The following is a 15164-nucleotide window of genomic DNA, read 5'->3' as shown; positions in this document are numbered from 1 at the left end:
AAAATTGCTCTTTTTCATTTATAGACCAGTTAAGGCCGTTGTTTGTTTTTTTCATCACATATTTTCGGTTATCAGATTTTCCATTCAAAGTATGTTCGGAAAATAATTAGTTTCGGATGTTATCAATAAAAAGTGTAAAATGGCGGGTGCTGCAAACGTGGGAGAGAAGCTTTACAATTTAATATTGGAACTGCACAAAAAAGAAGCTGTAAAGTTTGGGAATTTTACTCTGAAAAGTGGAATCCAGTCACCTGTTTATTTCGATCTTCGTGTCATTGTGTCATATCCAAAATTAATGGTAATAAACAACGACAGACTAGCTTACAGTTACAAGTGTTATCTTCAGCTATTTATAGATAACTTATTTACCTGTTTACATGCAATGTCAGGTTAAGAATGTTTAGAATGCAATAAGTTTGAACTTATTTAGGACGATCTGGTTATTACAATACCCAATACAGTCACATAATATTATTTTCTGTTGCTATTGCTTAGTGAACTTTTTTCGGGTCGATCCGGCCCAAGTCGATCCTTCCCACGTCAATCCGGCCCATATGTAAAGTAGATCGGCCCCCAATGAAAATATATTCATAAGGATTTTAAAAAAAGACATAAATCATGTATATATATATATTGATTGTAATTCATAAATGTTTATGATTTTAATTATAATGTAAAAGGTGTACGGTTAAAAAAATAACAAAAAAGACATTTGAAAAATATTTTCTTTACATGAGTTTAAAACAACAAGGTTGATCATGTTTTATTACAAGTTTTTAAGATTTTTGGGTAAAATTATATTAAAACGTATATAAACATGATAAAGAATTCAGACATCAACATTAATCAGCAGTAATTAGCATTTTCTTTCAATTGACTTTGATCAGTCAGGGGACTTACTTATACAAGTGATTTTCTAAATCACTGATTCAAGTTACATTATTTCCATAAAGGTTGGAAGTTAGAGTTGTCTTTCTTTAATAATCACCAATTTAAGTAGTACAAATTAATCACTAGGAGAAGTGATTTAATTTTAGTGTAGCTTTAAATATAGATTACTAATGATCCAGGACTAATTATGTTTCTAAACTTATCAGAACCAACATCTGTGTTGTCTAGGATGACCAGGTCATTTCAGGTGATGACCTTGTACTGAATCTAGGATAATGACATAAAAATCACTTGTTTAAGTATCAGACCTCAATTTCCTTCCCAAAAATCACTTCTTTAAGTATCGTTCTTTTAATAACCCCCACTAATTTCAACACCTCCGAACAGTGAATTTTTTATTGGGAACCGTAGAATTTTATTTCATAATCTGAAAGATGAAACCTTGAACTTCACCATGTTCACAGGAAAAATACTCCAACTGCTGTGAAAAATCTTTTAAGAAAGTATCAGTTCATTATGTAAATCCATTATTATAGCATTTTTTCAACTAAAATAGAATTTCAGGTAAATGATAGCATCAAAGGCATAAACCTTGCTACTTAAAAGAAGCAAAAAATTCATATTTATTAATTTTACTAATTAAAAGATATTATTTAATGTATTTAAACCTATGTGTTTAAAATTTTGAAAAATTTACAAAATCCCAATTTGTGACAAAACCTTGAATTTGCTACACAAATAAGTGATAAAAAAGTCCCCTGACTGGTGATCCTAACAACAAATCTTTCATCTTGTGTAATAACAAATAGTTAACTTACACAACAGATCAAGCTGATCCCTAAGCTGATACATACAAACTTTGTTTTTCTTATAAGTTCTTAAAATTTCGGATACATAATAACATATGTGTTATCATGGTTATAGCAGTCTCAGTCTACACACAAATTTTCAAAATATTGTCAACTTTAAAGTCATAAGAAACGAGTGACCGGTGAAAAATAATGTTCTTCCAATTCTTGAACCAATGCATACAAACATCATAAACTTAGTCTTCTGTGCTCGAATTTATCATTTTTTTCGTGCAAATTTCGTATAATTGTCATTTTTTTTTTCAATCGGTCAGTGTTGTTGTGAAAATATGGAAGGTAATTAAAGTTCGTGTTTTGAAGCCGAAGTTTAACGATTGTCACCTGTTTGTCAACAATTGACGAAAAATAAACAAAAATGCATGGAAATTGAGCACGTGTTTAACATGTAAATTCAGATAATAGTTTATTTTAAGGACATCCATGCGTATTGTGGTCACTGGATTTTTACGAGATGGGTTACACTGAGGTCACCGTGCATACGGAAAATATGTCGGGGGAATTGCTTGCTGGAAGGAAGCTATTCAAATAAAGTAAACTTCTTCTAAATATGAATAAATTAAAGAATTGTCTTCAGAAAAAAGTATATGTACATAAGTTTTATAATGAAAATTATCCATTGAGTTATAAAAATCATATGCATTAATTTTTTTTTATTTGAGGTTTCTTATGACTTTAAGAAAAAAATATATTGACTATATTCAATATTACAAAAAAAAAACAAGTGTTATAAAGACCTTGTTGCTTACGTAACTTTAATTAATCAGGATTTGATTGAATTAAGTGATTACAAGTGGCATTACCTCAGTTCACAATCATCAGACAATTGTTGAAAAAAAATTATGGGCCAGATCGAATTGGGCCGGTCGACTTTGGGCCGGAGTGACTTGGGGCCGGAATGACAGGATACCGTGAACTTTCATTTAATTATAACTGTATAACTCATATCAGGAGACTAAACTCTTTCCAATACATATCCTATGTTGCAATGAGGGTAGTGATAGTGTGTAGCGTCATTTTTGGCTACTGTTAGCCATGTTAGCATCAAATTGGTTCAAATTTTATTTATTGTTGATGAGTATGTGGTAATAGAATATTTTAATTGTATTTGTATGTGTGTTTCGTCAAAATGATTTGTCAGAGGTCTTAAATAATGGGCCATTCCAGTTAATATCAGATAATGGGGGATGGATGGTCCTTTCTGAGGGGTGTAAATTTATACATCTTAGGGGTGAAATTTTGTTTTTTTTCATCTGACAGGTACACTTTTACGCAACAATTTCTGAGGGTCTTGCAACAGTAAATAATTTAAAATAATTAAATCTTAGGGGTTACAAAAAATACCTATTTCATATCTAAGGGGTGCTTTGGAATGTAGATAGTTTCGAATTATGCATTACCTGGTATTGGATTTAAAATTCTGATGGGTACAATCCTTGCAGTAAAAATTCTGATAGGTCAATTTCCCCCATGAAAGCCCATCCACCCAATATGAACAGAAACTCTACATCTGATAGGTCTTAATTTATAGATCTGATAGGTAGTTTTTCATGATGTTTTTTTCTGATAGGTATGAACAATAATCTCCCCATCCATCCCCATTCATCAAAATCAGTCAATGTTTTTATTGATTAACAGAAAGTGAACATTTTATCGTCATCAGCAAGTAATTACATGTTACTAGTATGCATAAATCTTTAAAAGTATGGCACATGCAACTAGACTTACATGTAGGTTTAACCATGAAACAAGTGTCCTTAAAATAAATGTTTTTCCCCATGGTCATACACCAAAAATTATTGTTAACGTCATTTCGCAAGAATTTTTACTGTCATTCATCATGAAGGTACCCCCATTACGACTCTCTACAATGCTAGTCTAAATAACTATGACTTTTGCTTTGATGTGTTACTGTGATAGCAAAAACAAAATAGCCTTTTAAGACATCATAATTACTTAGACTAGTTGAAATCCATGTGTTATTTCCTCACAGTATTATAACCATAAATGATGTTTCCACTGATTGACATCAGGTCAACTGGTGCATTTTATACAAAGATTTTTTTTTAAAGTTGCAAGCTACATACATGTACATGCAGTCACGGACAATACAATGGCTTAAACTATCATTCATGACAATGATGACCATGTCAGATTTAAAAAAAAAAAAAAATTTCAGAGTTTGCAATCTTCACCATTTTCACAATAGACATGATAAACAATTATAGATACAACATTAATTGTACAATAAAAATCAGATTTATGTGTGATTGCATTCAAATTGATGACAGCATTGTAAACTATACAGTACTCAAATGTGTATCGAATTTTGAGGATCATATAGTGGATAAATTATCACTTTCCAAATGGTTATTAATTATGGTGTCATTTATATTTATAAGAAAAAAGAGGTGTTCATACCTGCCAACTTTTCAAAATGGCCATGGGGGTTTTGCGTGCAAGATGGCTGTCATGATTCTTAAAAACCTTCAAGGGGGCCTTCAAATTCATTTTAATGTTGTTTTTTGGCTTCTTCATACTTTTATAAGCCTGAAATCATTGTAAAATTAATTGTTTTGTTTAAATTGTGGACAAAATTGCTCTTTCAAAATTTCAATTTGGGAGACTCCATGGGGGAAATCCCCCGCAAATAGTGACAGTTGGCAGGTATAATTTCAAACGGTTGAAACCATACAACTTCTTCTGGTCCTTTTTATATGTTGTACAAATGTTGTAGTAAATCTTCTTTAATATTCCTTTTTCAAAGACTAAGATTGCAAGATGATCCCACAGCCGATGGCCTGCTGAAGAGAATGAGAAGCTTTAAGTTTAATGGCAGCTCTTAGTCACATTCTTCCAATTTTGGCAGCTCTTAGTAACATTCTTCTAATTTTGGCTTCAGTTAGTAAAGCTTTCTAAAAAAATACTATCAATTTTAGCTCCATTCAACCAGCTCTTGTTTCCCAATCCTGTTATTATTGTGTATTTTGTATAGATGATGAATAAATATGTTTAAACTAACCAGCTCTTGATCATACTATGGATGATCTTGACGATCTACAACCAAAAGATTTGAATGATCCTTTCACAACAGATATCTGAGTACATAGTTGTTTTTTTTATGGAATTCTGGTCTTTTTACCAATAAAAAAATCAAGCTTGTGGGAAAAATATCCAAAAAGTGTTAAAATCACTTCAATAATTTTAACTTCTCAAATTACTTGCTTCAGTGATTTTGAAAAGTCTGTGTGAAAATTAAAAAAATTTCACAGCCAAAATCACTTCTTTAAGTACCACCCCTGACTGCTTGCAGGTACTTGTAATTACTTATGTAATTTCCATATTTGATATATATATATACTAAAAATGATTGATTTTTTTCACAGAAAATAGTTGCAGAGCTGATGTGGGACTTGGTAGAGAAAGAAAACTGTCATTTTGAATCGATTTGTGGTGTGCCATACACAGCATTACCAATAGCAACAGTAAGTTCAGTTTGATTGATTGATTGTACACTGTTTAACGTCCAATGGCAAATATTTCATGCATGTTCAGGACAATAGAGGTTCAGTTTAAAAGTTTTGTCTCTTGTCTCACAGGAGACGTCACAAGGAAAATCAGGGCTTCCATCCTGTCTTATTAACCCTCTCACCTGTACAATTTTAGCCATTTTTTTATGAAACTTATATCATGGGTTTATATTGCCTATGTTGTAGGCAAGTTCAAAAATCAGTGTGGATGAAATATTCACCTTGGAAAATTAATAATGTTTGGAAAATGATTCGTTAGCACTCGCTTTTGTACAATTATTCAAAACAAAATTTGTTGTGCAATGTCTGTCTCAAAAAATTAACAAAGAAAGAACTGCAAATATGGACAAAGAAATATATCTCTATTCAACTTTAACTTAATTCAATTCCTGAATGTGTTATATTGCATTTAAATGTTTTTATAAAACTATAGCCATCTTTACCCTTTACTGCGTAAAAGCACTTTGATAACCTTATTTTATCTATCTTGTGTGTATATGTATAACTTTTTTTAATTAAAAAAAAAGGTAGTATGACTTGCATTTTTGTTGAGCCTTTGACTTTAGTCGAAAAAGCGAGACTAAGCGATTCTACATTCCGTTGGCGTCGGCGGTGGCATCCACTAATATTCACTCTGTGGTTAAAGTTTTTGAAATTTTAAACTTTCTTAAACTATACTGGATTTCTACCAAACTTGGACAGAAACTTGTTTATGATAAAATAGTACAAAAAATGTACCTAGAAGTAAATTTTGTAAAAAAAATAAATCCATTTTTTCTGTATTTTACTTTTAAATGGACTTAGATTTCCTTCCAGTTATCATTACATGCAATCTGCAGTTAGTTTTTAAAACATTTATTAGATTCATAAACTATCCTAGAATTTTACCAAACTTGGACAGAAGCTTCTTACAATCAAAAGATAGTATCAAGAGGAAGATTTTTATTGTTTTTTTCCTCATTTTTGTTGAGCCTGTGATTTACAGAAAAAGTAGGGGAGACACTGGGTTCAGCGGAACCCTTACAAATTTTTTATATTCTACTTAGGTTTTGTCAGTAGATCACAATTATCCTATGTTGATCAGACGTAAAGAAGCAAAGGAATATGGGACAAAAAAGATGATTGAAGGTCATTACAAACCAGGAGAAGTTTGTCTCATTGTTGAAGATGTGGTTACAAGTGGAACATCTGTTCTAGAAACTGTGCAGGTATGGCAGAAAATTAACTTTAATTAAGAAGAGTGAAAGAATTCTTTTAGGGGATGTCAGGATTAGGCCTTGTTTAAATGAGAACTTGGGATTTTCACCTCCAATTTTCACCTCCTGGGACTAGTCAGAGAATTAGTGTCAGGTCCAATTTTCAGAATCTTGGATACCATTCTTTATTTTTCATGAATTGGGAATTAAGCTTGATTTTACTTGAATTTGGGATATAAACCCTCCAATCCTCTCATAAAAATTTAAATCATACACAATGTAAATATTTTATGCCCCATTTTTAATTCTATTTTTATTATTTCTTTGAGTTGTCTTCCCTTTATTAATGGAAATGCTCATGACTATGACATACAATTTAGTACATGTGAAATTCTTCAAAACCTGAACTTGTTAGAAATTCTTGGTCTAATCTTTGTACCGAAATTTTCATTTTATTTTCAGACATTAGAAGATGTGAACATTAAAGTAACTGATGCTGTGGTTCTGATGGATAGAGAACAAGGGGCAAAGACGACCCTGAAAAAAAAAGGTATCAATGTACACAGGTGAGTAACATCAAATAGATGGAGGTCTAACTTCATGGGTATTTTAACTCCGGCAAAAGGGCCTTTTATACTTTTGAATGGAATTGTGAGGAATCCTTGCAATAGCTCAGATGTCTGAAGTAGTGCTCAATTAAAAAGATGAAAATTGCAATTTGTGCTATTTAAGCTTAAGGATGTTATTAGGCGAGGTTATGTAAAAATTAAGAAATCAAAATTGATACTATAAGCTGGTAGAGTACCAATTAAGGATAAGATAAGCTAAAAATATTGATAGGTCATGGACCTCCTTTTCCAGTTACTTGAGATTTAAAATATGGCAGGAAAAGGCTGACTCAGACTTTTACCTTATATTTGCATTGGTATTTTTTGGGTCTCAAACCAAAAGAAAGAAAATCAAGAATCTTCTAAAATTTTGGTAAATAACCATTCATGCCATTCATGAGCTATTAAGTCTTATATGAAAAAATAAATGGGTGTAATGGGGCAAAATATTTTACATTGTATAATATGGAAAAACACCAAGGAGTCCGAACATTTGACACATTTTCCAAAACCTCACCTAAGTACATCCTTAAGATATATATATATGACTTTTATTTCTAAAGGCTTTCACGATTTTAATTTGTACAAAAAAAGATAACCGGTTGGAAATATTGTTTATAAATATAAATGATAGATTTTTAAAAGTTATTTTTTTTTCTGAACTAAAAGTCTGATTTAGAACTTGACATATTATTTAGATACTTATCAGTTTTCCTCAGACTTAATTTGATCTCTGATCTTTGGGAAGTTTGGTATTTTTGGGTAGCTGTCTCATCAATATGTTGTATTAACACCAGAAGTAGTTTGCCCAGGATTGTTTGTTTGTTTATATTATAAAATGCAAGTTTGTCATACAACTGTTATCATAATTGAATTGTATTTTCTTAGCTATAGCAACTATGATACTGTTGATATTTTTCAGTGTTTGCACAACAAGTTTATTAACAACTTGAATCATACTTGAATTGTATTTTCTTAGCAATAGTAACTATGATACTGTTTATATTTTTCAGTGTTTGCACATTAAGTCAAGTACTGGATGTATTAAGCTCAGCAGGTAAATTGGACCAGGATACAGTCAACAGAACAAAACAGTTCATACAACAGAACAGATTTGACGTCCCGAATGGTAGTGATTCAAGTCTGAAGAAGGTTTGTAAGTGTTAAGTGAAACCAAAAATAAAAGAATAAGGGAAGAAAATTAATGACACCAAATATTCTGACTTCCATAAAATATTGAGAATTGAAATGGAAAATGTGTCAAAGAGACAAGAACCTGACCAAAGAGCGGAAAACAGAATTTTAGAATTTCTAATATTTTGAGAAGTTTAAGCTCTCTCTGCTACATGGAAAAAGTATGAACATGTGATGAATCACAAAATAATTTTATAACTATATCTATTTCTACTTTCTCAGTAGCATGTTCACACCTGCAAGACACCTTTTTGGTTGACATTACATCATCATGACTAACATAGAAACAAATGATTTTAGCATTGGCAAGTATGATCTTTAAACATTAACATTGATTAATGAAAAATATATAATTGGCATTGAAATTATTGTAACCTTGTAAGGCTGAATGTTCACAATTATTTTTTTTTTTTTTTAGAAATCCCAGACTTATAAAGAGAGATCATCTACCTGTACCCATCCTTTAGTACAACAACTTTACAACATTATGCACCTGAAGAAATCCAACCTGGCTTTGTCTGTTGATCTACAGAACTCACAGCAAATATTACAGGTATAATTAAAATTGCTAGACATCTATATGCAGTTCTAACAAACTGCTGTAAAAATAAGTAGATATGATTTTCTCAACTATCAACCAGAGACCAAATGAAATGAGCGAAAGCAAAAACATTTCACTCTAAGACCTTTGAAAAATTAACAAACCCTAACCATGCTAACTGTATAGTCAGCTATAAAAGGCACTGACATGACAATATGTTTAATAATGGAGAGAAAACCAATATCCTGTTTTATGTCAGAAAAGCAAAAATAAACATTTTATATGACCGACAGAGAGTACATAATTTTAGTTACTCTTATGCTTTTGATATTTTTATTGGGTATGTTATATATTTTGATTGTTATTTTTAAGTTTATAATAAATTATATAATTGTTTGAACAGTTAAACATGTAAATCTATATTATCTATACAAATTCAGAAATTATTGGAAGGCTTTTGTGTAAGTGAATAACTGAGCATCTGAGTATCCCTATAGTAGGAACTAGCATTCTGATATTTGATAGATACATCTGTATGCAGCTTTTCCCCAAGTTGCAATAAATGATTCAGTTTTTTGTCAATTCTTCACAAATTGTGAAAATAAAGGCACACAACAATTTCTGAATTTACAATACTTGCCGGTAATTGTAAACTATAATAGAACAGCACAAAGAGATCAACTTTAAAAGTACTTTAGACATAAAAATCACTATTTTTTTCAGACAGTTGACAAGTTAGGCCCTCACCTCTGTATAGTCAAGACACATGTAGACATCATAGAAGACTTTTCACCACAGTTCACCACATCACTCAAAGATTTAGCAGCCAAACATAACTTCTTAATATTTGAAGATAGGTATGTTTATCTGTACTGTGTACAAAAATATTTAAACAACTTTTTTTTTTGACAACATGATGCAGTCAGCTGTCAGACCATACAGTGAACCAATGATATATCAATTAAAATGGCCACTGGATGTTATATAAAGTAACCAACATAAATCAATCTATTAACAACATGTACTTGCATTGTTCAGAGCAGAATTCATACAACATCTAAACATCAAAAATACAGAGGGACGCCTTCAGGTGCGGGAATTTCTCGCTGCATTGAAAACCTGTTGGTGACCTTCTGCTGGTTTTTTTTTCTATGGTCGGGTTGTTGTCTCTTTGACATATTCCCCATTTCTATTCTCAATTTTAACATCTCCTGGATTGGCTATTGAATACACTGTGTAGATTCCAGTTGTGCAATAATACAGATGTTGCCAGTAATTGATTTTGTTCTGATGAATTTTGTTATTAGCTGAAAATGAGAGAAGTTAAATGATTGGAATATCATTAAACAATTTGTGAAAGTGTTTACTATCACTTGACTTTCAGAAAAAAAAAGTTATATGTTTTTTAATCATATTAATGTTATTGCAGAAAATTTGGCGACATTGGAAAAACAGTGAAAAGTCAGTATGAAGGAGGCATATACAAAATATCCTCTTGGGCTGATATTGTCAATGCTCACCCTGTGCCTGGGGATGGGGTAATAAAAGGTTTAAAAGAGGTTAGTATTACTTATTATTTATGAGGTTTCTCATTGACAGAAGTGTATGAAATGTTTAATGAAGTAATAGGTTGTCTAAATAACCTGTACAATTAAAAGCATAAGTGTTGGGTCATTTGTCTTTTGTTAAAAACAAATTATATGTTATATCCAGATGTCGTTTCGATATTTTGCTCCATTTGGAAGTGTGTTCACCTCACTTGATGCTGTTGACTGAGTATTCAAATCAAAGCCTTTAAATAGATTTTATAAACTACAAAACGTAATCGGTTATCAGTGAATTAAACTTATTTTAACAATCATGAAGCGTTCTAGAATCATTTACAAGCAGTTTCAGATTCTGTTTGATGATGGAGAACCAATTTTCCCATGAAAATACCGCAAAAGATTGCACAGAATTTGAAATTACTGGAGTTTCATTAGACCTTTTCTAACAGTTACAATTTTTTTTTTTTACCTAAGATGTGGTGGGGAGAAGGGGGTGCGGACTATGTACCAGTGCACCTATACAAGCCTTTCTACAGTAAATAACACTATCTTCTGAAAATTTCAGGCTGTTACAGGAACAAATAAAGGTTGTTTATTAGTGGCAGAAATGAGTTCAGCAGGAAGTCTTGCCAAAAATGAATACACAAAAGGTAAATGTTGTCTTTTTAATTTGTACATAAGTTATTTTTTGAGGCAAGCTTGTATAAAATGTAGAACTATAAAGATTTGATCTGATTCTGACATCTTCAAGAGTTGTTAACAGCAGGTTTTTAGTATTAAAATTTGACAATAACGTAAAGAAGGCAGGAACTTTTCAAACTTTCATGTGGAAATATATATTGGTTGCATTAACTAGTTATTGGTCTTCTCACTGTCTGTATCACTCTGTTACCTATTAATAGAATTGTATGTTACCTATTAATAGAATTGTATGTTACCTATTAATAGAATTGTATGTTACCTATTAAAAGAATTGTATGTTACCTATTAATAGAATTGCATATCACAGCTTTGTGTTGGCTTATATGTGGACCTGGCCTTGATAGCTTTGACCCAGACATATTAGTGCCGTCATAATGTGTGAACCCAGAATGACAAGCTTGATCCATACTTGTCAAGTCATCTTCCAATTTGCTGGTGAAACAAAGAATGCACTTGTTTATATTATGCAAAATACGCCAATACAATCTGATAAATCAATTATCTGGTTGTCCATGTTGTCTGCATTGTTATATTGTAAAATATCAGCTGCTCAACACAACATGAAGCTTTTTGAACTTGTTTTCTGCCCTCACTTGACGAAAAGCTGATGTTTTACCAAATCAATATGCATACAATCTAATAATTGGTATGTATTGGTTTGAACTTTATTCTATAATGGGTTTCTTTTATAAATTGTGACTTGGATGGAGAGTTGTCACATTGGCACCCATACGGCATGGTCCTATATATATTTATTGTTTATTTTTAAATGCAGTGTATTTAAAATGATCTGTTTGAATTAATTGTAGGTGCTAAAAAGATGGCTGAAGACCACAAAGATTTTGTGATAGGATTTATTTGCCAGTCAAGATTGATAGATGATTACAACTTTGTACACATGACACCAGGTAATATCTGTTAATGGAAAAAAAATCTTAAATTGGGCAATGAAAAAAAAATGTATGTGTCCAGAGTTTTCTGTCTGACTTTAATTAAGGATGCCAGCCTTAATTATTTTTTTTAATTTTTGCAAAAAAAAACTTTTGCCAACATAACATCTGATGTTACTACTTACTTATTTTATCAAAATATGCAACAAATAAATATGCGTTACTTATTGCATTGACAAAGTAGAAAAGAAGAAAGATCCTGTTAATAGGTATTTAAAATACATGAACCTATCATTCAGCAAAAATAAGAAAATTTCCTAAATTGTGATATATATAGATGTAAACCAACAAATCCTAATCTTTTTAGGAAAAAAACCTGAACTACATTATTTTGACCTAAAAGATATTTTTGTGAAGATGTACAATACTAAAGTTGCAACCAGTGTATCATGCATCCTCATTAGAGGTCTCAAATAAGTAGTCCTTTTAGAAATTTTGACAACAAATGATTCACTTCTTTAAACAGTTAGGTTGTAGTATGTTGCTGTTGGTTGGATGAAAAGGGGGATGGGGTAGAAAGAAAAAATGTACCGCTAAAAATATTTCAGGTTTTTTTCATATTTTAATTCTAGGAGTTAAGTTATCAGAAGGTGGTGATTCATTAGGACAACAATACAGAACACCTGAGGAAGCCATTTTGAAAAGAGGAGCAGACGTTATTATAGTAGGAAGTGGTATCCTAGCAACAGATGATCCAGTCCAAGCAGCCATTCAGTATAAGGAAGCTGGATACAAAGCATACGAAGAGTCATTGAAAAACTAAAGATTATGGCATTGTGTTATAAACATTTATTTGTGGCATTTTTTGGTGCACTGTGGTGCTATTTATATTCAGGATGATTAATTATTTTCATCAGTTTAATGAAATTTGCCTCTAACTTGCATTTTTTAATTACATTCAAATTATACAGTATGTAACCAGAAGTCAACTGTTGTGGCATTAAATATAAACAGATTATTAATATTTTCCTTTTTCATTTATTTGCCCTTTAATCTCATATGAACTATTGAGATCCATTGTCATTTTTGACTATTATTTGTCATTGCTTTTCATCATGCACTAGTCACACACTCGAAAGTTTGCCTATTATCTTTAAAATTGAAATGGATGGACAGAAGTACTAAAATAATGACTATATGACTGATATCAAGTCCTTACAAGATTTAAGGTCATTAAGTTATGATGTTTTACTAGTTATGCCCCCTCTACAGGGGAGAGGGCTTTAAGTGTTACCCTTGACTATCAGTATGTATGTCTACAGATATGATGAATTCTTATTATTTAAAGTAATTGAACAATCTCTAAAAGAATTTTAACACTATTAAATGTTAAAATGTACACATGAAATCTCTAATAACCAAATACAATATTTGGATGTAACAATATTTAAAGGAAACCGATCTGAAACAACAGATATTAGCTATTATATCGCAAACCAACAGACATTTACTAATACTGAGAGAAATTGTCTGTTCACTCATCCTAAGAATTCAAGGGATTTGAAATAACAAGGTTCATAAGATCGTATTGTAACAGAGATGATGTTGACACACACAGAGAACTATTCAAACAAAAACTTACACAAAGGATTCATGAAAATTGAAATTCTTCCATTGATAGATAATAAAAGCACTGAGAAAACAGACAGAATACATTATGTTATATATAACAAGGAAAACACAAAACTGTTCACCACTAGTTCCAGCAACAAAATTTAATCCAAACTTTAATTATGGCCCTGCAACAAAGTTGTTGGTGCCATATAGTTTTGCCCTTGTCCGAAATTCCGTCATTCTGTCATTCCCCAACAAACCATTATACAGAGTTTTTTTCTAACCGCCTTCAGATATTGGCCTAATCTTTGGTATGTTGGTTAACCATGATGAGTTACAGATCAAGTTTAAGTTTCATTCCGCTCCAATAATTTTTGCCGAAATTATGGACTTTGGACTCTGATAAATTGTTGAAAATCAGTTATTCAGACTTTTTTCTAAACTCTTTCAGATATTGGCCTGATTTTTGGTATGTGAGTTACTCATAATGAGCTACAGATCAAGTTTAAGTTTTGTTCCGCTCTGCTAATTTTTGCCGAAATTAAGGGTTTTCAACTTTGAAAATTGTTGAAAATCACAGATTACAGACTTATACGTATCCAGATTATAAGCTGATTTTTTATATGTAAGACTAACATCATGTTTGTGTCTACATGTGTTATTGAAATTGCAGATTTTTCAACTTTTTGAGACGATTTGTGTTGCTTTGACATCTAGTTTTTTATATTTTTTTTTGTTTTTTTTGTATTTATTATTTCATTTCTTAACGATTGGGAGGAAGAATAAGTATAGCAGACACCAATCAATCAACACATTAGCTGTGCCTTTTGCAAGGACAATTGTAGATGAAAACAGATTTGAATGACAAAAACCGATCTAAATTTATGAAACCCCAAAATAAGTCGAATCCTTATATCAATTGTGTCCCTTTACATGTTTTTATTATTTTTGCCTAATGAAAACAATAACAAATAACAAAAAAACTAGTAACAGCAAATGTTTTCACCTAGACAATAGTTGTATGTTTCAATATAAGTTAGTGCCCCTCAATAAAGATTATGTTTATGTACTACTTGCTTCATTTTTTCGTTGATAGAAAACAATGTAGCCCCTTATAGGAACTACATTATTTCATGTTAAAGAATTGAGAAAAATGAGAAAAGAAATGTTAACATGTATGCTTAGAATTCAAATATATAGAATTTCAAAACTGTTTGATACAATTATCAGTTGAAACTTATAATTACACACCACTAAAGGATGCTGAATAATAAATTGCTTCCTACACGTCCATGGCAAAAAAGATCTATGAATAAGCCTTACTCATTAACATATCTAACAAACTCACAGTAATGCTTTTTGTGGCATGTTTGTAGATCTTTTTTACATTTCTATACAATCATACAGCATTTATATACAAAAGTTATATTGCATATTACACAAAAATAACACAAGACAACGGCTTAAGGTACAATGCTATATATCATCAGTACAATTATCTAAGATTAAATGCAGTGACACCTTCAGTTCCTTTCACCAGAATATTGTACTTTCAAAATTGTTTCTCAAAATCATTTCTCATACA

At 31.2% G+C, this 15164-nt stretch overlaps 1 protein-coding gene across 1 annotated transcript; it reads left to right on the top strand.

Moving 5' to 3' along the window:
• The first annotated feature begins 124 nt into the window (after positions 1–124).
• On the top strand, positions 125–12809 carry LOC134683249 (uridine 5'-monophosphate synthase-like). Its single transcript, XM_063542424.1, has 11 exons — positions 125–298; positions 5144–5242; positions 6334–6495; positions 6946–7049; positions 8105–8243; positions 8704–8838; positions 9550–9683; positions 10256–10385; positions 10939–11023; positions 11885–11983; positions 12598–12809. Exons 1-11 carry the CDS (start codon positions 140–142, stop codon positions 12786–12788), a joined length of 1437 nt encoding a protein of 478 aa, XP_063398494.1. The 5' UTR covers positions 125–139; the 3' UTR covers positions 12789–12809.
• The last annotated feature ends 2355 nt before the right edge of the window (positions 12810–15164 follow it).

The sequence above is a fragment of the Mytilus trossulus genome, chromosome 9 (genome assembly GCF_036588685.1).
Source record: "Mytilus trossulus isolate FHL-02 chromosome 9, PNRI_Mtr1.1.1.hap1, whole genome shotgun sequence".
Lineage (NCBI taxonomy): Eukaryota > Metazoa > Mollusca > Bivalvia > Mytilida > Mytilidae > Mytilus > Mytilus trossulus.
This window is presented reverse-complemented; position numbering and strand designations above follow the sequence as displayed.